At 44.6% G+C, this 25380-nt stretch overlaps 1 protein-coding gene across 1 annotated transcript in view; it reads left to right on the forward strand.

The window, feature by feature from the left end:
* Positions 1-3767: 3767 nt before the first annotated feature.
* Positions 3768-25380, forward strand: part of SLC7A9 (solute carrier family 7 member 9) — a 29212-nt gene continuing 7599 nt past the window's right edge. The window contains exons 1-11 of the mRNA XM_043435505.1: positions 3768-3882; positions 4607-4756; positions 7198-7345; positions 7595-7837; positions 8271-8396; positions 8603-8702; positions 11100-11144; positions 11632-11755; positions 12559-12662; positions 23383-23479; positions 24448-24597. Coding sequence (XP_043291440.1) covers positions 4670-4756; positions 7198-7345; positions 7595-7837; positions 8271-8396; positions 8603-8702; positions 11100-11144; positions 11632-11755; positions 12559-12662; positions 23383-23479; positions 24448-24597 — 1224 coding nt within the window. The 5' untranslated portion in view covers positions 3768-3882; positions 4607-4669. The remainder of the gene's footprint in view (positions 3883-4606; positions 4757-7197; positions 7346-7594; positions 7838-8270; positions 8397-8602; positions 8703-11099; positions 11145-11631; positions 11756-12558; positions 12663-23382; positions 23480-24447; positions 24598-25380) is intronic.

Here is a 25380-nt window from a genome sequence, read left to right on the forward strand (position 1 = left end):
AGCCTCTGCTTTGCAGCTAGAGACGTCACTGCAATGAGAAGCCCATTACCGCAACTAGAGAGTAAACTAGCTCGCCACAGCTACAGAAAAGCCAGCGCGGCAACAAGGACCCAGCACAGCCAAAAACAACTAACTAAATAATTTTTTTAAAAAAGAAAGTGAAGGTCAGGACTTCCCTGGTGGTCCAGGAGTTAAGACTCTGTGATTCTACTGCAGGGGATGTGGGTTCCATTCCTGGTTGGGGAACTAAGATCCCATATGCTGTGTGGTGTAGCCAAAAAAAAAGAAAGAAAAGAAAGGGAAAGTCAAGAGTTTTAGCAGAAACTTAAGAAACAAGTTTCATGGAGTTTTATGAAAAAATAAAATAACACGAAACCTCCTAGGAAATGAACTGTAAGAGGAAATTGACTACAGTGAGGTAAAACTTAAGCCATGTGGTGGAAGGGCTGGATGCACAATGAGCCAAAGGTCTTAAAGAATTGGGGGAAAAAATGGTGTTGAGACAAATCCACATTATTTTCCCTGATGCGGCAAGAGCAGGGAGGGGGGAGCTTTATGATAATTGATTGAACACTCACTCTGTTGGGGAAAAATGAAACAAAAAGAAACAACTTTTAAGAAAAGAAATGCTCACAAGGACTAAAAATGAACTGACCCTCAACAAGGATCCCTGTGCCCAGGTGTTCCAAACTCAGCATCTGAGCATTCGACACAGACCCAAGAAGACCAGGGGATCCTCTGCTTTAACAGAACCCCGAAGCTAAATGCGGGCTTCCCAGGTGGCACCACCTCCCAATGCAGGAGACATGAGACTTGGGTTCGATCCCTGGGTTGGGAAGATCCCCTGGGGGAGTTCATGATAACCCACGCCAGTATTCTTGCCTGGAGCATCCCTATGGACAGAGGAACCTGGCAGGTTACGGTCCATAGGGTCGCAAAGAGTCGGACACGACTGAGTGACTTAGCACGTACGCACACAGGAAGCTTAATGCATAACCTTCTGCAGTTCTCACTGTTTGGTGAAGGGGGTGTGCCGGTACTGGCCCATTTTACAGATTCAGAATTCAGTGCTCAGAGAGCCGTAAGTAACTCAGAGGCCATGAGGCTGGTGTGGATCCATAGACCTTCCCGCTCATCACCACCATTCTGCTGTCTTCAGTGGTTTCTGTTAGCCTATCAGCCCTTTCGGGCGACCTTGACCCAGGGAGCCTTCTGCAGGGCTCTGCTAGGTCTGCATTCAGACCTTCCTCTGAATGTTGCAGTGTTAGCAAATACTGAAGGAGTGACTCTAACAAGCCTGTGGGCAGGTCCTGCCTCCACACTCCAGAGAGAGAGAGAGAGACAGCCAATGAAGAGAGATAGCCCGCGAATGAGCACGCTCCTCAGGCTCTGGCACCATGCCAGTCAAGAGGAGCAGGTGCCCTGACGAGCAGATGGGGCCCCACCGAGGGGACAGGTAACAAACTTCCACACTGGGACCCTGACTCTGGGCTAGCAAAGATGCCCCACTTTCTCAGAAGGCTTTAAGAGATGACCCCGAGAAATCTTCCTTTCTCCCAGGTCTGCCTGTTCCAAAGTAATCCCCAGGGACTCACTAGCACTATCCTGTGACCTTTGGGCTCATCTGGATATCTAGAATGCTGTTAAATTTACCCCCAAGCACAGCCGCCGGAGGAGCCCAGTGATAAGCAACCACGCTTTAGGCTGGGCTCTTCCGTCTCAGATAAGATCTCATCTGAGATAAGGGATTAGAGAAGCGGAGGAGTTGGTGTCAGTGGGGAGGGCTGGGTCTGCCCCCAGCCCCGCTGATCACAACTGCAGCCCCTCTGCTCCCTCTCCGAGAGGAGAGGTCTCCAGACCCCTTGATGTGCTTCCCTCCCTCTGGGGCCTCGGTTTCCCCAAGTGAGAGTAAGCAAGAATGCGAAATTGATGACATCTGCACACCTTTTCATTTTAAAGTCCTTCAACCTGAGATTGTCACACTGAGTGAAGTCAGAGAAAGACAAGTATAATATCACTTATACGCGGAATCTAAGAAATGAACCTCTTTACAAAACAGAAGTACAGCCACAGATGTAGAAAACAAACATTGTGACCAGGGGGAGAAAGGGGGGAGGAATAAACTGGGAGATTGGGATTGACGTATACGCACTATAATATATAAAATAAACTACTAATAAGGACCTGCTGTATGGCAATGGGAACTCAGTACTCTGTAATGGCCTAGATGGGGATAGAGTATAAAAAAGAGTGGCTAAGGGGGGAAGGATGGGATTGGGGAGATAGAGAGTTTGAGATTGACAAGTACATACCACCATATTTAAAATGGATGACCAACGAGGAACTCTGCTCAGTGCTATGTGGCAGCCTGGATGGAAGGGGAGTTTGGGGGAGAATGGATACCTGTATATGTATGCTGAGTCCCTTCGCTGTCCACTGAAACCATCACATTATTAACTGGCTATGTTGCTGCTGTTGTTTAGCTGCTAAGTGTCTGATTCTTCTGCAACTTCATGGACTATAGCTCGCCAGGCTCCTCTGTCCATGGGATTTCTCAGGCAAGAGTACTCGAGTGGGTTGCCATTTCCTTCTCCAGGGGATCTTCCAGACTCAGGGATTGAACTTGCATCTCCTGCCTTAGCATGCAGATTCTTTACCATTGAGCCATCAGTTCAGTTCAGTTCAGTTGCTTAGTCGTGTCCAACTCTTTGCAACCCCATGCACTGCAGCACGCCAGGCCTCCCTGTCCATCACCAACTCCTGGAGTTTACGCAAACTCATGTCCATTGAGTCGGTGATGCCATCTAACCATCTCATCCTCTGTCATCCCCTTCTCCTCCCACCTTCAATATTTCCCAGCATCAGAGTCTTTTCAAATGAGTCAGTTCTTCGCATCAGGCGGCCAAACTATTGGAGTTTCAGCTTCAGCATCAGTCCTTCCAATGAACACTCAGGACTGATTTCCTTTAGGATGAACTAGTTGGGTCTCCTTGGGAAGTCCCTAACCGGCTATACTCCAACACAACATAAAAAGTTAAAAAAAAAAAAAAAGTGGCTAGATGTATTTTGTATAACTGACTCACTTTGCAGTAAACACTGTAAATCAACTACACTTTGATTTAAAAAATTAATTTTAAAAAAATCCTATGAGCACAGGCCTGGGCCACTTGAGCAGCAGCAGTAACGAATCACAGAGGCGTGTGGCCAGGGCTGCAGATGTGGGCAGAGCAGAGGCCTCGCTGTGTCCCTATTGGACAAACTTGTGGATCCAGAGGGTGCCAAAATCCAGCCACTGGCCAAGGTGAATGGGAAGGACTCGTCCACCACCCCGCGGTCTTGGTCAGAACCAGAGGGATGGCGGACCAAGGATGCTGTAGGAAATTCCTCAGTGGGGAGGGAAATTTCTTCCCGTCCTCCCCCCACCCCCCCTCCGCCTTGAAAGAGGTCTACATGCAGCTTTGCTGTTGTTTGTGCTGCCTGCCTGGAGTTGTAAACACAGCCTATTAAGATAACAGAAGAGTGGGTTCCAAAATTGACCTCCTCTGGTTCATCTTTCAGAAAGAGATTTCTGCTTACAAGATGCAGTTGATTTGGAGCATTCTGGTTAATTTTAAAACAAACCGGTCTGGACACAAACGAACAAAACAAAAACATTTTGGAGAGAAACTGGCTTGCCCAACCCTCCCCTTTTTTGCATGGTCTACCCAAGTTTCATAGATTAAAAAGAAAAGGTGTTTAATAATTACCTTTGTTGACCTCTGTACCTTCTGGCTTACTCCTCTCCTGGGCATGAGACATGGCCATTCCTAGGACACAGCTGTGTGAAGGAAGGTGGTCAGACACCCAGGGGAGATCCCTGGGCTCCTCGAGGTCAAGGTGAAGGTAAGGCCATCGGTGATGGGAAGGCTGGCAGAGCCCCTGGCCGGGGACCCGAGAGGGCCTTTATCTGGAGAAAGGGAACAGGAAATGACCACCAACTAGTTCAGCCTTGTACTGTTTTATTTTCTCATCAATGCTCTTTGCATCACTCAATGAAAAAATACCTGTACTGTAGATCTATTATGTGCGAGGGGCCTTAAACTTTGAAACTAATTTTGAGAAAAGCTTTCTTTCCTCAGACTTGACTCCATTAAGTAGATTCTAGAATGTTTTAAAATATTTCTTTTTTTTTTCCATTTATTTTTATTAGTTGGAGGCTAATTACTTTACAATATTGTAGTGGGTTTTGTCATACATTGACATGAATCAGCCATGGATTTACACGTATTCCCCATCCTGATTCCCCCCTCCCACCTCCCTCTCTACTAAAAGCTTTTGAAAAAATGAGCTTGGGCTGCAGAATGACTTTTAGGCATGTCACTGCTGAGATATAGGACCCAGAGGATGGGAGAGGGAGCGTGGGGGTGCTGGAGGAGTTTGGAAAAGAGCCTGGAACCCCAGTTGCCCCAGGGTCTGAAGGACAGTCAGAATGTTGTTGGACCTGAGCAAATTATGCCTACGAAGTCAACAGCTGCACTTTCTCAACTGTAAAACTGTAGATAATTATCTGCTCGTGAAATCAGTGCTCACAGCCCACAGCTGACTCTATTTGCATCTTGTCCGCTAGAGCATTTGCCGAGTGAACGCCCGTGGCCTCCTTGCAGCCTCCTAGAACTGGTAGGAGGGGAAAATGGAAGAGACGAGCCTGAGAAAAAGGAAGGAGGATGAGAAGTCGATCCAGAGCAGCGAACCCAAGACCATGAGTCTCCAAAAGGAGGTAAGGCCATCCTTGGGGACAGGCCCTTCCCAGGTCCAATCAAGGTGGGTGTACGCAACCAAGTCATCCTCCCCCTCCACCACACACACACAGCACTTCTGATTAAACAATTTCTCGCACTCACACCCCCTTCCTTCTTGCCAGTGAACTCAGCATATTCTTGTGAGGTTAATATGCGTGTGCTTGTATGTGCTGGGTAAGCACCTAGAAGGCTGGTGTTTGCTCAGGCCAACAGTCTTTTCCTAGATAGTCAGAGACAACTTCGGATGTCGGATCCCTGCTACAGCACCTTCACCACATGTGTCCTCTTAAGTTTGAATTCCTCCGGCAGTAGGGAAATCCTATTTCTTCTTAGCCAGTAGCTGGGGTGGCGAGTCTGACATGGGAGTGACATAGGCGATCCCTCTGAGTTGGAATGTAGTAAGGGCTGAACCAGGGCTTCCCAAGTGGCGCTAGTGGTAAAGAACTCACCTGCCAAAGCAGGAGATGTAAGAGTCATGGGTTCGATCCCTGGGTTGGGAAGATCCCCTGGAGGAGGGAATGGCAACCCACTCCAGTATTCTTGCCTGGAGAATCCCCATGGAACTGAGGAGCCTGGAAGGCTGCAGTCCATGGGGCCACAAGAGTTGGACAGAACTGAAGCAACTTAGCACACACAAGGGCTGAACTTGGAGTTGCCTGCAGCCTTGAGAGGAGTCAGATGGGGGTGTCACTGGACCTGTGAGGAGGGAGAGGTTTGGGGGTGTGGGGGAGTGCATGGACAAGCTTCGGGCTCAGAGGATGAGGAGCAAGGGCCCCTAGAGTGAGGTCAGGATGGAGTCAAGGGCAGGAGGAGCGGGCTGGGCTCTGGGCAAAGCCTCCGGAGCTCCCATGTCTGGCTGCAGAGGAGAGGAAGGAGGGACCAGGGGCTTGACAGGGGGAATCATGTGGCTTGACTGTGTGTCACCCTGGGATCTCGGGGCCCCAGGAATTGGCTGATGAGCAGCAATACTCTCCTTTTGGCCGTGAGAGAAGCATAGCCAAGCAAACCCTCTGCACGTCCTAAACTTGGGTAGGCAGCTTCAGGGTGAATGCAGAGCTCGGTAGAAGGTCCAAGGCATTGGTGAGTCAACCTGGGCCATCAGAGGAGGAAATCTGAGATGGCTATGGGAAACAGAAGCTGACACTTCTCTGGACCCCCATTCCTCCAATTGTGTGTCCCTTGGGGGCTGGTCACAGCTGGGCTCCTCCACGTTCTCTGAGTTGGAACCCTGAGTGCAGCCTGTGCCCAGAGAGACAGGCATATGTACGTTCAACTTAGGCTCCAGAAATCAGGCTGGTAACTTCGGGGGGCTGATGTTATAAGCAGGAACATGAAACAGACCGTTTTCTTCCTTAGAAACTTTTTCTTGATTCAGGTAGGATTTACACAGAGTGAAACGCACAGACCTTCAGTGTTTAGTTTGATGAGTTTGACAAAGCGGTCACCCCAGAAACTTCCCTCTTGCCCCTTTCCAGGTGGCAACCCCCCCACCCCTCTATGTTCTATCTCTGCAGATTAGTTCTGCCTCTTGTGGAATTTCATGGGAATGGAATCATACGGGGTGTGTCCGAGCCTGGTCTCATTGGTAGGAAGGTCGTATTCTACAAGAGGGCATCAGAGAAGGTTCACAACCCCTGAGTGCTTCTGTCCCCGGAGGCCTCGTCACTCACCCCTCACCCCCACGCCCCTGGCCAGGAGCCCCAAACCCTGACTTCACTCTTAGTTTGGGGGAGGAACTCCATGCCACTCGGCCCAGCTCAGAGGCAGGTCCTAAGGGCCTTTGTTGGTGAGTGACTGTCAAGTCAGGCTTTACCACCTGGGCCTCATTGTCAAGAGCGGTAAGAGCTGGTGCTTGGAACCTCAGCCAGGCCTGTGAACTGCATGGGCTGTGAACCCTGGGCAGTAGCTGGATCTTTCTGTTCCTCTGTTTTCTCCTCTGTAGATAGATATGATAATGGCATAACTGACTCATTGTTGCTGTGAGGGTTAACGGACTTAATCCACACAAGCACGGGGCTTTCCAGGTGGCACAGTGATAAGGAATCTGCCTGCCAGTGCAGGAGATGCAAGAGACTTGGGTTGGATCCCTGGGTAAGGAAGAACCCCGAGAGGGGGAAATGACAGCCCACTCCAGTATTCTTGCCTGGAGAATCCCATGGAAAGAGGAGCCTGGTGGGGTCGCAAGGTGTTGGGCATGACTGAGCATGTGTGCACACACAGGCACACACGCAAATCCCCGGGAGCAGCACCCTGGTACTCTCCTTCTAACAGTACAGGGTGAAGGTGCCTGGGACTCTGGGCTGCCTGGCTGTACCCAGCGTGGGAGGGGAGGAGGATGGAAGGAAGAGGGCTTCGTCCGGCCTTCTGAGCTGCACCCTGCAGCAGCACTAACTCTTCTCTCCCCTGCTCTACAACCCAGCTGGGCCTGTTCAGCGGCACCTGCTTCATCGTGGGCACCATCATCGGCTCTGGGATCTTCATCTCCCCCAAGTCTGTGCTCAGCAACATGGAAGCCGTGGGACCCTGTCTCATCATATGGACCATGTGTGGGGTTCTTGCGACACTGGGTAACAAAGACGCCCACCCTGGCGATGACCCCCCGTTGCATGTGGGGCAGGATGTTGGAGCTCTGTGTGGGGTAGTGTCACTGCCCAGATCCCCCTCAATGCTTGTGTGCAGATGTGTGTAAACTGGGGTTTACAGAATGTCCAACGGCCAGAGCTCAGGATGAGGGGCACGTGGTGGGCCCTGGGAGCCCCTTGACCAGGGCAAGACCTCACGAGGGGCCCGGGGCCCCCTTTCTCTCTGTATTCCAGGCGCCCTGTGCTTCGCGGAGCTTGGCACGATGATCACCAAGTCGGGGGGCGAGTACCCCTACCTGATGGAGGCCTTTGGCCCCATTCCGGCCTACCTCTTTTCCTGGAGCAGCCTGTTCGTCATAAAGCCCTCATCCTTTGCCATCATCTGTCTCAGCTTCTCCGAGTACGTTTGTGCGCCCTTCTACCCGGGCTGCAACCCTCCCCAAGCTGTCATTAAATTCCTGGCTGCCGCTGTTATCTGTGAGTACCTGTGAGGAACACCACGCAGGGGGCAGAGACCTGGTACCGCTGGGGGTGGAGAAACTGGGCTCCTGCACACCCAGAAAGAGGCCGGGTGGGCCTGGAGGCGCCAGTAGGGAGCAGGGCCAGGTCTGGCCTTGGTCCCAAGCCTGATGGCCTTTGCCATCCGGTCTCCGCTCTCCGGGGCCATCAGAGCCCCACAGGACAGCGCTTGGCTGGAGTCTGGCTGCTTCTCTATTGCTCTTAGAGGTGGGGGACCAGGGGGTGGACAGCCCTGGCTGGATTTCAAAGGTGCCTGGATATGGCAGTGGAGAGGGGAGGCTGGGGGGGAATGGGGCCTGGGAATGGAAAGGAGACTCCTTCCAGGGCCTTAAGAAAGGAGGGAGATGTTGAGCCCATAGACACAGAACAGTGCCCACCTCTGACTTCCCAGTGCTCATCTCCACGGTGAACGCGCTGAGTGTGCGGCTGGGGAGCTATGTCCAGAACGTGTTCACGGCGACCAAGATGGTGATCGTGGTCATTATCATCATCAGTGGACTTGTCCTCCTGGCCCAAGGTGACCTTCGGCTGGAGGGGAGGGTGGGGCCACACGCCACAGACCACCTGGAGGTTTTGCTGCTAAGCATACATTTCACGCAGGAATTCAACAGAAATAGTTTCCCAGTTGTTCAGAGTTTGTTTAATAGGCTGAGGTCACTAGTCATCCACTTCCTTCACACAGTTCCAGTCTAGTCAGCTGATAACTATCTGGCTTGATTACAGGAAATACGAAGAATTTTGAAAACTCTTTTGAAGGCGCATCATCGTCTGTGGGCTCCATCAGTCTGGCATTATATAATGGACTCTGGGCGTATGATGGATGGTAAGGCACTCAGTCTAAGACAGCACACATCTGCCTGTGGCTTTCTTTAGGCTATCTTCCTGAAACCACATGGAAAGCAATGACTTCTCCTTTTGGGGGTTTGATGGGGCTCTAACATATACCTTCACATCTCCCTTTTGTTAAGTATCCTACCCTTCACCCTTCTGTTCTCCTTGAACCCCAGAGGCACCTGCCCCTTTCCCAGCCACTTACCTGGCACCAGACCTCGACACAGTGGCCCATGAGCCCCCACTGGTGGGGCCTCACGCCAGAAACTTCACCAGACAAACACAGGCTCAGCTGGACTGGAAGCAATGAGGGCTGCCAGGCATGGGACAAGGCAAGACTGTTGGGTAGCACTTTTCTTTCCACTTTGCAAATACACGTGGCCATCCAGGACACTGGCCTTTCCCTTGTGCAGAGAACCTGCAGGCTTCATTTGCTTTTCAGACAATGAATCTTGCATTTTTTACAAAGCATGCTGGGGACTCATTACTCCCAATAATTGTTGAAAAGTTACAAAATTCCCACGGAGTACAGACTTACCAACTAAAGAATGTGCAGATCTTAGTAGCCCCACCACCACCAGGGCTTTCTTTAAAAGAGAAAGCCCTACAGGGGGAAAAAGATTCCTACAGGGGAATTTTCTGTATGATGTTGCTGTTGTACAATTGCTAAGTCATGTCTGACTCTTCGTGACCTCATGGACTGTAGCACCCCAGGCTCCTCTGTCCTTCACTATATCCCAGAGTTTGCTTAAATTCATGTTCATTGAGTTAGTGATGTTACCTTACCATCTTATCCTCTGCCACCCTCTTCTCCTTTGGCCTTCAATCTTTCCCCAGCATCAGGGTCTTTTCCAATGAGTCGGCTCTTCCCATCAGGTGCCCAAAGTATCAGAGCTTCAGCATCAGTACTTCCAATGAATATTCAGGGTTGGTTTCCTTGCTGTCCAACGGACAGTCAAAAGTTTTCTCCAGTACCACAGTTTGAAAATATCAATTCTTCAGCACTCAGTCTTCTTTATGGTCCAACTCTCATATCCATACATGACTACTGGAAAAACTAATAGTCTGCTTTGACTATACAGACCTTTGTTGGCAAAGTGATATCTCTGCTTTTTAATATGCTGTCTAGGTTTGTCATAGCTTTCCTTCCAAGGAGCAAGCATCTTTGAATTTCATGGCTGCAGTCACCATTTGCAGTGATTTTGGAGCCCAAGAAAATAAAATCTACACTGTTTCCACTTTTTCCCCTTCTATTTGCCATGAAGCGATGGACCAGATACCAAGATCTTAGTTTTTTGAATGTTGAGTTTCAAGTCAGTTTTTTCACTTTCCTCTTTCACCCTGTCATCAAGAGGCTCTTTAGTTCCTCTTCACCTTCTGCCATTAGAGTGGTATCATTTGCATATCTGAGGTCATTGATATTTCTCCTGGCAATCTTGATTCCAGTTTATGATTCACCCAGCCTGGCATTTCGCATGATGTACTCTGCAGATAAGTTAAATAAGCAGGGTGACAATATACCAAAGGAGATTAAACCAGTCAATCCTAAAGGAAATCAACCCTGAATATTCACTGAAAGGATGGATACTGATGCTGAAGCTTCAATACTCTGGCTACCTACAGTGAAGAGCGGACTCACTGGAAAAGACCCTGATGCTAGGAAAGATTGAGGGCAAGAGGAGAAAGGGGCAACAGAGGATGAGATGGTTGGATGTAATCACTGACTCAATGGACTTGAGTTTGAGTAGACTCTAGAAGATAGTGAAGAACAGGGAAGCCTGATGTGCTGCAGTTCATGGGATTGCAAAGAATCAGACATAACTTAGTGACTGAACAGCAACTATACAGTCTTGATGTACTCCCTTCCCAATTTTGAACCAGTCTGTTGTTCCATGTCTGGTTCTAATTGTTGCTTCTTGACCAATATATAGGTTTCTCAGGAGACAGGTAAGGTGGTCTGGTACTTCTGTTTCTTTAAGAATTTTCCACATTTTTTTTTGTGATCCATACAGTCAAAAGCTTTAGCATAGTCAATGAAGCAGAAATAGATGTTTTTTTCTGGAATTTCCTTGCTTTCTCTTATGTTCCAGCAAATGTTGGCAATTTGATCCCTGGCAATTGCTAGCAATTGTTGGCAATTACTAGCTCAAACTAATACAGTTGCTAGTATGGTAGTCTGAACATTCTTTGACATTGCCCTTCTTTGGGATTGAAATGAAAACTGACCTTTTCCATTCCAGTGGCCACTGCTGAGTTTTCCCAATTTGCTGACATATTGAGTGCAGCACTTCAACAGTTTAAATGAGGCATACACTTATTATTTTGTGTTTCATAATCTTAGCAAAAAAAGTCAAAGTTATGTTACTCATGTTACTTTTTTTCCCGGTAGGAATCAGCTCAACTACATCACAGAAGAACTTAGAAACCCTTCCAGGTAAGAAAGCTGAGTCAGAGCAGGAGACAGTGGACAGGTCAGCATGCTTCTCTCCCCCAAACATAAGGTGGAACTGCTTCCCCTAATCACCCACCCCCCACTTCCAGACAGTGGATGGTTTCCTATCAGCTCATTGACATTAGTCAGACCTTGATTTTGTTTGAGGTAGTAGAATGGTTGCTAAGAGGAAGGAAGAACTCTAGCTTATTTTGCATTATGACCAAATTCAGTTTTACTGCCCTGGAGTCTCAGGAGAGGGAGAGTTCTTTCTTATTAGAAAATGTCAATGTCCCCACTGGGGCTCTGCTGTCCCTCTAGCCCCCTGCTTCTTGGTGAGCATAAGAGCCTCGGGCAGGGCAGTTCCCCAGGGAGCAGGTAGAGGGCCAGCCGGGCAGGTGGAAGAAAGGACTAGACTAACACCACAGTCTTGTGAGTCTGTCGTGGATGCTCTGGTCTGACTGGGTCTCTGGGTCCCCGCCCCTCCCAGAAATCTGCCCCTGGCCATCATCATCGGGATCTCACTGGTGACAGGCTGCTACATCCTTATGAACGTGTCCTACTTCACTGTGATGACCGCCACGGAGCTCCTGCACTCCCAGGCTGTGGCCGTGGTGAGTGCCGGGGTCTCTGTGGGAGCGGACAGGCAAAGGATAAACGCTCAAGCTGAAGGACCCTGTGTGTGTAGCCGGGGTGGAATAATCGTCTAGGAGGCCAGACACGGGGAGATGGGTTAGGGCAGCCCCAGAGACCCGGCCTACGTTGCAGGTGGCCAGCAGCTGGGAGGTCCCGCCTTCCCAGCACACCCTACCTGCCTCGTCAACACAGGGCGCAGGGCTCCACTTCACCAGGGTTGGGACTTTGACAGGCAAGTGTGGGGGAGAGCAAGATCAGGGGAGTCATTGAAGGAGGGAGTGATGATAACGGATTGTGGAATTCATCTGGGTGAGGAGGGAAGCAGGGACAGGGGGATGGGGATGACGGACAGGGGAAAGGTGGGCGGGGTCCACGTGCTGGAGAAGACCTGCAGAGTTGGGGCAGGACAGGAAATGAAGCTGAAAACCGGCAGTGAGGTGACATGGCAGGGAGCGGAGAGAGGCAGGCTTGGTGACCGGCCCACTGACCCTGAGACCAGGCGGCTCAGGTGGGAGGGGGGAGACCAGGTCATTCCGAGGAAGGCAGAGCGAGGGAGTCAGAGGCTGTGGAAACACTGAGAATCATGCCAGGCACCAGGGGAGAAGAGCTCTCCATCACCATCCGCAGAGGTGGGCTGCGGGGCGGGGGCGGTCTTTTTCTCCAGACTGGTGCCCCGCAGTTCCTCAGGGAGGCGTCCTGGAACCCAGCTCCGTGGGGCCGCTGGGAGGGCCGGTGGCTCTTGGGGGCGCACGGTCTCAAGACGCACCCACTTCTCCCTCAGACGTTTGGTGACCGTGTCCTCTACCCCGCCTCGTGGATCGTTCCGCTCTTCGTGGCGTTTTCAACCATCGGCGCTGCTAACGGGTCGTGCTTTACGGCGGGCAGGTAGGGCCCGGCACCTCCCCTGGGGTGGAGCGCTCGCGCGCACGCGGGGCGGCGCCAGGGCCGGGCCTGAGTCCCCAGTGATGGAGCGGAAAGCATACCCGGGGCGGGAGGGGGCACGTGGAGCGGGCTGGCACGTGGCGCTGATCCCAGAGGTCCAGAGCGAGTGGAGACAGGGCCACCCGCCCCAGCGCAAGGCAGGGCTTGGCGACCCGGGTGAGCGAGGTTTACTTACGGGACTTTTCACGGAATGAGCTTTCTTGAACATCTTTTCATGTTAACACATACAGAGTCTAGATCAGGAATTGGTAAACTAAAGGGTAGATAGTGAAGATTTTAGGCTTGCAGGCCATGTAAACCCATCCTGCTCTGTCTTTGCAGTAGGAAAGCCAACAGCTGTGGCTATGGTCCAGGAAAACTTTATATTTACATAACCAGGCACTTGGCCAGTCCCTGCGGGGCCTCTGGCCCCTACCTGGTCTAGAGACAGTTAACTATGTTGGAATCCTCTTGACCAATGTAGCATAATTTCACATTACCTCCACTCATGGGCTGGGTTGGGGGGGTTTTCACAGACATTGGCAGGGAACATTCTGAGCATGTCTTTGTTCATCTCTCCAGCATTCTGGGCGGTATAGTCCTGAGAGTGAAATTGCCAAGGGTTATATAGGTATACACTTTAAAAAATGAAATCTATACCACAAAATCATTCCTTAGTGCTAGTCCTTTAAGACTTCTTCAAAAGTGTCTTGGTTGTTCTAGATACTATGCACTTCTATCCGAATTTTAGAATTACCCTACCAATTTCTACAAAAAAGCCTTAGGGACTTTGATTAGAACTTTACTGAATCTATAGTTCAATTTGGAGAGGACTGCCAGCTTCAAAGTACTGATTCTTCTAATTTATGGGCATGGATTTATATCGCCATTTATTTAGGTCTTCTTTTTTTTTGGAGTGGCAGTTTTCAGTATATAATTCTTACACATATTTTGTCAGATTTACCCTGAAATATTTTGTATTTCTTCATGCTATTATAAATGGTATTTTTTAAAATGCAAAAAATTTCAGTTTCTGATTAGTCTGTTTCAGGTACAACTCTTTTTGTTTGTTGTTCAGTCACTAAGTTGTGTCCAACTCTTTGCAATCCCATGGACTGCAGCACGTCAGGCTCCCCTGTCCTTCACTATCTCCTGGAATTTACTCAAATTTATGCCCACTGAGTCGATGATGCCATCCAACCATCTCATCCTCTGCCACCCCCTTCTCCTTTTGCCTTCAATCTTTCCTGGCATCAGGGTCCTTTTGAATGAGTCATCTCTTCACATCAGGTGGCCAAAGTATTGGAGCTTCAGCTTCAGTCCTTCCAATGAATATTCAGGGTTGATTTCCTTTAGGACTGACTGGTTTGATCCCTTTGCAGTCCAGTGAACTCACAAGAGTCTTCTCCACCACAGTTCAAAAACATCAGTTCTTCAGTGCTCAGCCTTCTTTGTGGGCCAACATGTACATGACACTGGAAAAACTGTAGCTCTGACTATATGGACCTTTGTCAGCAAAGTGATGTCTGCTTTTTAATATGCTGTCTAGGTTTTTCATAGCTTTCCTTCCAAGGAGCAAGCATCTTTGAATATCATAGCTTCCCATTGGTAAGAATCTGCCTGCAGTGCAGGAGACCTGAGTTCAATCCCTGGATCAGAAAGATCCCTTGGAGAAGAGAATGGCTATCCACTCTAGCATTCTTGCCTGGAGAATTCCACAGACAGAGGAGCCTAGTGGGCTATAGTCTATGGGGTCACAAGGAGTTGGACACGACTGAGCAACTAACAGACGCACATATAGTATTTCTATTTTTAGTTTTTTGAGGAAACTTCATACTGTTTTCCACAGTGGTTGCACCAATTTGCATTTCCACCAACAGTTTACAAGGGTTCCCTTTTCTCCACATCCCTGCCAACATTTGTCATTTATGGTCTTTTTGATGATAGCCATTCTGACAGATATGAGGTGATATCTCATTGTGGTTTTGATTTGATTTGCATTTCTCTGATGACTAGTGATATTGAGCATCATTTTATGTGTCTGTTGGCCATCTTTGTGTATTTTTCATAAAAATATTCAGTTCTTCTGCCCATTTTTAATTGGATTGTTTTTATGATATTGAGTTGTATAAGTTATATATATTTGGGATATTAACCCCTTATTGGCCATATCATTTGCAAATATTTTCTCCCATTCAGTGGGTTGTCTTTTTATCAGTGGATTCCTTTGCTGTGCAAAAGCTTTTAAAGTTAGTTAGTTCCCATTCATTTACTTTTGCTTTTATTTCCTTTTCTTTAGGGGACAGATCCAAAAAGATATTGCTACAATTCATGTCAGAGAGTATCCTGCCTATGTTTTCTTCTAGTTTTGTGGTTTTGGGTCTTATATGTAGGTCTTTAATTTTGAGTTTATTTTTGAATATGTTATGACCATATGTTCTAATTTCATTCTTTTGAATGTAATTGTCCAGTTTTCCCAGCACCACTAGTTGAAGAGACTGTCTTTTCACCATTGTATTATTTTTGCCTCCTTTGTTGTAGATTAGTTGACCACAAGTATGTGGATTTGTTTCTGGGCTCTCTGTTCTGTTCCATTGATCTGTGTGTTTGTGTCTGTTTTTCTGCCAGTACCTTACTGTTTTGATAACTGTAGCTTTGTAGTCTAAAGTCAGGGAGTGTGATATTTCCAGCTCTTTTCTTCTTTCTAAAGATTGTTTTGGTTATTTGGTGCCTTTTGTGTTTCCATACAAAATTTAAAATTATTTGTTCTAGTTCTGTGAAAAATGCCTTTGGCATTTTGATAGGGATTGCACTGAATCTGTACATTGCCTTGGGTAGTATGGTCATTTTAACAATGGTATATCTTTCCATCTGTTAATGTTACATTCAATTTCTTTCATCTATGTGCTATAGTTTTCTGAGTGTAGGTCTTCTATTAATACTTCCTTAGGTAAGTTTATCTCTAGGTATGTTATTCTTTACATAATTGTAAATGCTGCTGTTTCCTTAACTTCTCTGACAGTTGTCAGTGTATAGAAATGCAACAAATTTCTGTATATTAATTTTGTGCATGCATGCTAAACCACTTTAGTCATGTCTGACTCTGTGTGACCCTATGGACTGCAACCCACTAGGCTCCCCTGTCCATGGATTCTCCAAGTAAGAATACTGGAGTGGGTTGCCATTTCCTTAAGTTCTCTGACAGTTATTACTATTTGGAAATGCAACAGGTTTCTGTATACTAATTTTGTACCCTGTAACTTTGCCAAATTCATTGATGAGCTCTAGTAGTTTTTTTTTTTTTTTTTTTTGTAGTGTATTTAGGATTTTCTCTGTATAGGATTGCATTGTCTGCAAAGACTGACAGTTTTACTTCTTCCTTTCCAGTTTGGATTCCTTGTATTTTTTTTTTTTTCTTTTTTTTTGGTTTGAGTGTGTCACTCAGACTTCCAATGCTATGTTGAATAAAAGCCAAGATCGGGCATCCTTGTCTTGTTCCTGATCTTAGACGAAATGTTTTCAGCTTTTCATCATTGAGTATAACATTAGCTGTGGGCTTATCATATATGGCCTTTAGTATGTTATGTTTCCTCTATACCCACTGGAGAGTTTTTGTCATAAGTGAATATCGAATTTTGTCAAAAGCTTTTCTGCATCTCTTGAGATAATCATATGATTTTTATTCTTCAATTTGTTAATGTGATGTATTCCACTGATTGACCTACAGATACTGAACCATCCTTGCATCCCTGGGAAAAATCTCACCACTCAACCATGGTGTATGATATTTTTAAACATTTGCTGAATTCAGTTTGTTTATATTTTCAGGATTTTTGCATCTATTTTTTTTAACTTTAATTATGTATTTATTAATTTCCATGATTTTATAAAATAGTTTTTTCCCGTTTGGTCATTTGAAACTATTCTTTTTTCAGTTACTTTTATTAGTTGAAAGCTAATTACTTTACAATATTGTAGTGGTTTTTGCCATACATTGACATGAATCAACCATGGATTTACACGTGTTCCCCATCCCGATCCCCCCTCCCGCCTCCCTCTCCATCCCATCCCTCTGGGTCTTCCCAGTGCACCAGCCCTGAGCACTTGTCTCATGCATCCAACCTGGGCTGGTGATCTGTTTCACCCTTGATAGTATACTTGTTTCAGTGCTGTTCTCTCAGAACATCCCACCCTCGCCTTCTCCCAGAGTCCCAAAGTCTGTTCTGTACATCTGTGTCTCTTTTTCTGTTTTGCATATAGGGTTATCGTTACCATCTTTTAAAATTCCATATATATGCGTTAGTATACTGTATTGGTCTTTATCTTTCTGGCTTACTTCACTCTGTATCATGGGCTCCAGTTTCATCCATCTCATTAGAACTGATTCAAATGAATTCTTTTTAATGGCTGAGTAATATTCCATTGTGTATTTTGCATCTATTTTCAACAGTTATATTGGCCTGTAATTTTCTTTTTTGTGTGATATCTTTGTCTGGTTTTGGTATAAAGGTAATGCTGGTCTCACAGAATGAGTTCAGAAGCATTTCCTCTGCATTTTTTGGAATTGTTTGAGAACAATAGGTGTTAGCTTTTCTCTACATATTTGGTAGAATTCACTTGTGAAGCCATCTGGACCCAGACTTTTCCTTTTTGGGAGTTTTCAAATTGCTGACTCAATTTCACTACTGGGAATAGGTCTATTCATATTTTCTGTTTCTTCCTGATTCAGTTTTGAGAAATTACATTTCTAGGAACTTGTCGATTTCTAATTGGTTGTCCATTTTATTGGCATATCATTGTTCACAGTAATCTCTTGTGACCCTTTGTGTATCTATGGTTTTGCTTATAACTTTCCCCTTTTCAGTTCTGATGATATTGATTTGGGCCCTCTTTTTTTCTTGATGTTTCTTGATTCTATTTTTCAGAGTCAGCTTTTAGTTTCATTGATCTTTTCTATTTTCTATATTTATCATTTATTTCCTTCTACTAACTTTGGATTTTGTTTGTTCTTTTTCTTGTTCTTTTAGGTATAAGATTAATTGATTGACTTTGATCTTGTTCTTTTAGGTATAAGATTAATTGATTGACTTTGATTAATTGATCTTATTGATTGACTAAAGAATCTTATTTCCTGAGGTAGGATTTTATCACTGTAAACTCCCCTCTTAGAACTGCTTTTGCTATGTCCAGTAGATTTTGGATCATTGTGTTTTCATTTTTGTTTGTCTCCAGGTACTTTTTGATTTCCTCTTTGATTTCTTTAGTGATCCATTGGTTATTTAGTAGCATACTGTTTAGCTTCCACATATTTGTGCTTTTTATAGTTTTTCTTTTTGTAGTTGATTCCTCTCATAGCATTGTGGCCAAAAAAGATGCTATGATTTCAGCCTTCATAAATTTACCAAGGCTTGTTTTGTGGCCTAGCATGTGATCTCTCCTAAAGAGTGTTTCATGTGTACTTAAAAAGAATGTGTATTGTGCTGTTTGGGGATGGAATGTTCTATATATACTAAGTCCATCTGGTGTAATAGGTCATTTAAGACCAGCATTTGCTTATTGATTTTCTGTCTGATCTGTCCATTTATATAAGCAGGGGTGTTAAAGTCCCTTCCTATCATTGTGTTACTTTTATTTTCTCCTTTACATGTTAGTATTTGTTTTATATATTTAGGTGCTAGTATGTTGAGAGCACATATTATATTTACCATCATTATATCTTCTTGGATTGATCCCTTGATTGTTATGTAATGCCCATCTCTTGTAAGTCTTTAAACTCTATTCTGCCTGATATAAGTATTGCTACCCAAGTTTTGGTTTGATTTCCATGGAATAACTTTTTCTATTCACTCACTTTCAATCTATGTGTATCTTCAGATCTGAAGTGAATTTCCTGCAGGCAGCATATATACAGGTCTTATTTTTATATCCACTCATATATCCATCCATTTTATATCCACTGTATGTCTTTTGAGCATTTAGTCCACTTACAGTTAAAAGTAATTACATAAATGTATGTTCTTATCACCATTTTGTTATTTGAGGTTGTTTTAATAGGTCTTTTTTGTTCCTCTCTTGTCATTAGATGGTAATCTTTTGTGTTATGTTTGAATTCCTTTTTATTTTTGAATCTATTATAGTTTTGGTTTGAGTTATGTGAAGTTTATATATAACAAAGTACACACACACACACACACACAAAACATGACTGCTTTAAGTTGCTGATCTAATTTCAAATGCATTGAACAACCCCGCCTTTGTACTGTCCTCCACTTATGAGTACTGCTTTTGACAACATGTTTTACTGCATCTAATTGTTTTGTGTATTTAACTACTTGTTGTGATATATAGATGACTTTTTACCTTCTTTTAACCTTCCTACTAGCTTTGTATGTGGTTAATTTTCTACCTTTACTGTTTATTTGCAAGGGCTCCTGTTTTTTTATATCTTTTTGGGAGATTATTTCCTTTTTCAGTAGGAATGCTCTTTTTGCCTTAAATTCTAATCTGATATTGATATTGCTGAATCAGCTGTCTTTCAGATTGCTACTTTTAGTAACATGTCTAACCCCTTTTATTGTCTACCTCTCAGTGATATGGGTTCTGGCTTGTGTCTCTTTCAACAAACCCAACCTGAGAGTCTCCAGCTGAGCAAGTGGAATTTGATCACATTGGATATGATTACTGCTACAGATAGATTAATTCCTAGCATATTCCTTTGTGTTTTCTTGGCTTAAAAAATCTTACCTTCATTTATTAACCATCAAATATTTTTATTCCTTTTTTTTTTCTTGTGCTGATGTAGATGGAAGTTATATTTCTATTCTTTTAGTAATTCCCTTTAAAATTTAACATGAATACCTACTAGAGTCTATCAGTATCTCAGTTTTCTTTCCTCTCTTGCAAGGGCTTTCCCTTTCATATCATCTAGTATATCAGCTACACCGTGTGTATAAAGTAAACCAATCCTCCAAAAAAGTCTATCATGACAGAAATAAAAAATCCAATACTTACATATATACAAAATGTGTTTTACTGCTGTCTCCTTAACATTACTTCTTCAATAAACTTAGTTCAATGTCCTCTTTTGTTGGAGTAGACTTTTTAATAGTTTCCAACAAGGACTGAAGAAAAGTAAATGTCTCATAGCTATTGTTTATTTAAACATTTATTTTGCCAGTAGTCTTGAATGATGATTTAGCTATGCAGAATTCTAATCTGAAAATCTAATCAATTTCCCTCATCACTTTCAAAGTGTTATTTCTCATGAGATGGCTATTGTTCTGACCGTCCTAATTTTGTAGTTAATCTTTTAAATTCGGTAGCTTAAATTTTTTCCCTTCCACTATAATGTTTATATCTGGGTATGTTTTATTTCCTGAGCTGGGTTCAGTCTGAAGGCTCAGAATGTTCTGATTGTGTAAAGGCTCTCTGTTCTTCTTTGTTGTTTTTTATTTATTTGGTTGTACTGGGTCTTAGTTGCAGCATGCAGCATCTTTAGTTGTTGCATGTGAACTCACTTGCAGCATGTTAACTCTTAGTTGCAGCATGCAGGATCTTTAATTGCAGCATGCAAACTCTTAGTTGCAGGATGTGGGATCTAGTTCCCAGATGAGGAATCAAACCCAGGTCCCCTGCATTGGGAGCATGGAGTCTTAGCCATTGGACCAGACCACCAGGGAAGTCCCTTTCTGCTCTTCTTTGAACTTCCTTATCCCATTCAATATATTCAAGCTTCTTCCTGTGTTTCTTTCTTAATTTCCTGGCTATAGTTTCTATTTCTCTATGCTTCATATTCAGTCTCAGTTCAGTTCAGTCACTTAGTTGTGTCTAACTCTTTGCAACCCCATGGACTGCAGCAAGCCAGGCTTCCGTGTCCATCACCAACTCCTAGAGCTTGCTCAAACTCATGTCCATTGAGTCAGTGATGCCATCCAACCATCTCATCCTCTGTCATCCCCTTCTCCTCCTGCCTTCAATCTTTCCCAGCATCAGGGTCTTTTCCATTGAGTCAGTTCTTTGCATCAGGTGGCCAAAGTACTTTTTAAATTTGTATTTTTCTGTTGATTAAATTCTTAACTACAGTAACTTTTTGTTTTGTTAGGAATTCCATTTAGCTCTCCTTCACCTTTAACTTACCATTTTAGACACTGCCTTTCATATTCTTGAATAATCAGGAGTTCTGGGGAAGGGTAGGGGTTATTAAGCCACTTGTTTGCATCAGCTGACTCATCCTTAATTTTCTGATTTTTTTGAAAAGTACCAAACTAGATTTAAGAATTGCAAGGCACAGCTGTGTTGGCATCTGTCAAGTGCATCAAGAACTGTGGTTCATAAGCCCTGGAATAGTTTTTACATTTGTTTCTTGCACAAATTTCAGGACTTAGATCAGGTATCTCTTCCTTGAAAGGGCCTCCCCAACCTCCCACTTCACCTACCCCTCCCTCAGCTGACCCCTCTGTACCAGGCTGCATTCCTCTCAGTTCAGTTCAGTCGCTCAGTCGTGTCCAACTCTTTGCAACCCCATGGACTGCTGCACACTAGGCTTCCCTGTCCATCACCAACTCCCAGAGCTTACTCAAACTCATGTCCATCGAATCGGTGATGCCGTCCAACCATCTCATCCTCTGTCGTCCCCTTCTCCTCCTGCCTTCAACCTTTCCCAGCATCAGGGTCTTATCCAATGAGTCAGTTCTTTGCATCAGGTGGCCAGAGTATTGGAGCTTCAGCATCAGTCCTTCCAATGAATATTCAGGACTGATTTCCTTTAGGGTTGACTGATTTGATCTCCTTGCAGTCCACGGGACTCCCAAGAGTCTTCTCCAACATCACAGTTCAAAAGCATCAATTCTTTGGTGCTCAGCTTTCTTTATGGTCCAACTCTCAAATCCATACAGGACTACTGGATAAACCATTGTTTTGACTAGATGAACCTTTGTTGGCAAAGTAATGTCTCTGCTTTTTAATATGCTGTCTAGGTTGGTCATAACTTTTCTTCCAAGGAGCAAGCGTCTTTTGATTTCATGGCTGCAGTCACCATCTGCAGTGACTTTGGAGCCCAAGAAAATAAAGTCTGTCACTGTTTCTGTTGTTTCCCCATCTATTTGCCATGAAGTGATGGGACCAGATGCCATAATCTTCACTTTTTGAATGCTGAATTTTAAGCCAGCTTTTTCACTTTCCTCTTTCACTTTCATCAAGAGGCTCTTTAGTTCCTCTTCACTTTCTGCCATAAGGGTGGTGTCATCAGCATATCTGAAAAAAGCAAAAGTGAAGCTGCTCAGTCCTGTCTGACTCTTTGCAACCCCATGGACTGTAGCCTAACAGGCTCCTCCGTCCATGGGATTTTCCAGGCAAGAGTACTGGTGTGGGTTGCCATTTCCTTCTCCAGGGGATCATCCCTACCCAGGGATCGAACCCGGGTCTGCTGGATTGTAGGCAGATGCTTTACCATCTGAGCCACCAGGGAAGTCGTATATCTGAGGTTACTGGTATTTCTCCCAGCAATCTTGATTCCAGCTTGTGCTTCATTCAGCCTGGCATTTTGCATGATGTACTCTGTATAGAAGTTAAATAAACAGGGTGACAGTATACAGCCTTGGTGTACTCCTTTCCCAATTTGGAACCAGTCCATTGTTCCATGTCCAGTTCTAACTGTTGCTTCTTGACCTGCACACAGATTTCTCAGGAGGCAGGTAAGATGGTCTGGTATTCCCATCTCATTAAGAATTTTCCACAGTTTGCTGTGATTCACACAGTCAAAGGCTTTGGCGTAGTCAATAAAGCAGAAGTAGATATTTTCTGGAACTCTCTTGCTTTACCTGTGATCCAATGGATGTTGGCAATTTGATATCTGCTTCCTCTGCCTTTTCTAAATCAGCTTGAACATCTGGAAGTTCTCAGTTCACATACTGTTGAAGCCTCGTTTGGAGAATTTTGAGCATTACTTTGCTAGTGTGTGAGATGAGTGCAATTGTGTGGTATTTGATGTAATTTGAACATTCTTTAGCATTGCCTTTGGGATTGGAATGAAAACTGACCTTTTCCAGTCTTGTGGCCACTGCTGAGTTTTCCAAATTCGCTGGCATACTGAGTGCAGCACTTTTAACAGCATCATCTTTTAGGATTTGAAATAGCTCAGCTGGAATTCCATCACCTCCACTAGCTTTGTTCATAGTGATGCTTCCTAAGGCCCACTTGACTTCACATTCCAAGATGTCTGGCTCTAGGTGAGTGATCACATCATCATGGTTATCTGGGTCATTATCATCTTTTTTGTATAGTTCTTCTGTGTATTCTTGCCACCTCTTCTTAATATCTTCTGCTTCTGTTAGGTCCATACCATTTCTGTCCTTTATTGTGCCCATCTTTGCATGAAATGTTCCCTTAGTATCTCTAATTTTCTTGAAGAAATCTCTGGAGAAGGGAACAGCAAATCACTTCAGTATTCTGGCCTTGAGAACCCCATGAACAATGTGAAAAGGCATTCCTCTAAGATGCATTTAATCAGCTTACTTGTGCAAAACTCACTTATTCCAGAGACTGGACTCCTATCTGAAAATACCAGGGTCATAACTCAGTCCTTTTCTCTGTGGCCTCAGTAGTGAGATTAGGACACACTTGCTCTGTGATCATACTGTAACCTATACTCTTTCATCGACTGACTTCCTTATTATTGCCCTTTCAGACTTGTTTTCGTTGCAGGCCGGGAAGGCCACATGCTAAAAGTGCTGTCTTACATTAGTGTCAAGCGCCTCACTCCAGCTCCTGCCATCATCTTTCATGTAAGTATGAATTCTCCCATGAAAACACCCTCTTAAGGCAGAGGGTCCCTCAGTCTGGATGATAAAGTATAAACCTGATCACTAAGTTCAGTGATTTTCAAATGACCCAGGTTCCCCAGTCCTCAGGTATATAAAAAAGTTCAAAACAATTAAAATAATTTACCCAATTTCTGCTCCTTGTTCTAAATTTATCTATGAAAGATACTGTTTGAATCTTCCAAGCTTGTACCCTCTACATGTCTTACATGCACATTTGTGTGCTCTGGGTCCCTGGTAACAAACTGTACAAAACCCCACTAGCTTATGGGGAAGGAGAGTCAGGCATTTTACGAGGTGGCTAATGACAACAGCTTCTCATTGTGGTCCAATAATTCATAAGTCATGGGACGCTTGTGAACTAAAGGCCCTTTTACATTTTCTGATTGGAATTTCTCAGTGAGGGGTAGTCCTTGGTTGTATGTATCTATTATGGGCAACTCTGGACCATCCACACCATAGCTTAAGGGCCAGAATCTTCCTCCCATCCTGAGGAGAGCCCCTGTTCTCTGTCAACCTACTCCCTCTGGAGATGAGAAAACAGATCCAGAATTACAGGAATTACAAGTCCAGGATAGTGCAGTAAATGCAGTCAATACCAGACCTAGACAGCCTGGGTTTTCTAGTGCAGGGTTCTTTCCCCTAGTGAAAACTCTCTGCCGGGAAAATTAATAATTAGGAAGCTGATGTGATATACATTTTGTTTTTCTCCTGTTGAAAAGAGCTACCTATCTTCCAAGTCCTTTCCATCACACCTCAAAGAAAAGAGCTATAATTTCACCAGTCTGACTTGACCCCAAATATAATGGGATAAACAAAAGTTTTCTTTCACATTAAGGTGTTTATCCACTGCTTCTTTTGTCTTTTGTGAAGTCGTAAGGGTAATGTTTTCATGTACTGATGACCTAAGAATTCATTCTTCTTTCTTCTAGAGCATGATAGCGATCATTTACATCATCCCTGGTGACATAAACTCATTAGTCAATTACTTCAGTTTTGCTGCATGGCTGTTTTATGGTTTGACGATCACTGGACTAATTGTGATGAGGTTTACAAGGAAAGAACTGAAAAGACCTATCAAGGTAGGTTTAGTTCCCCAAATGTCACAAGTGGCTTTGTTTTCCTGAAGTGAGCTAGACAGAGGTAACTAATTTATTCATTTAGATGTAACTATTTTAAGTTCTAGGAGTCTGCTTTCTATTTTCAACCTTTTCTCCTGAATGTCATACTTAAGAGTGGAGTTTCCTCTTCATCTCATATAAATTATGATCCAGTCAGCCATCTCACTATTCATTTATTAACGTTATCAGCAATACCTGTGACCTGTCTAAGCAAAGGGAGATTTCCAGTTCTGGCAGTTCCAGGATCTCTCAAGCATACACTTTTTGTCTACTGATGGGAACTTCGGACTCAGACCCAGACCTGTTCCTGTGCATGCAGCCACCTACAGTCCACTTCTGCAATCTGTCTTAGGCTCCTTCCCACCTGCCTCCATGGCTGCTGTGGGTCCATATACCGGTGGGGAAGGAGAATGTATTGTGTTTTGCTTAGGTTACGGGCTTTTTTTTTTAAACCTATGGCATATATTCTTTGGAGAAGGAAATGGTAACCCACTCCAGTATTCTTGCCTGGAGAATCCCATGGACAGAGGACCCTGGAGGGCTATAGTCCATAGGGTCGCAAAGAGTTGGACATGACTGAAGCGACTTAGCACATATATTCTTATGATAACAAGCACAGATTTAAGAAAAAGGTAGGCAAGAAGAGGGCTTCAGAAACTATATAGCAAGAATAAAAATAGTGTCTTTATCTTTGGAATTCTGTTTCAGAAATCTGGTTAAAAGTCTTTCTGGCACGGTAGCTTG

This window comes from Cervus canadensis, chromosome 18, assembly GCF_019320065.1.
Source record: "Cervus canadensis isolate Bull #8, Minnesota chromosome 18, ASM1932006v1, whole genome shotgun sequence".
Classification (NCBI taxonomy): Eukaryota; Metazoa; Chordata; class Mammalia; order Artiodactyla; family Cervidae; genus Cervus; species Cervus canadensis.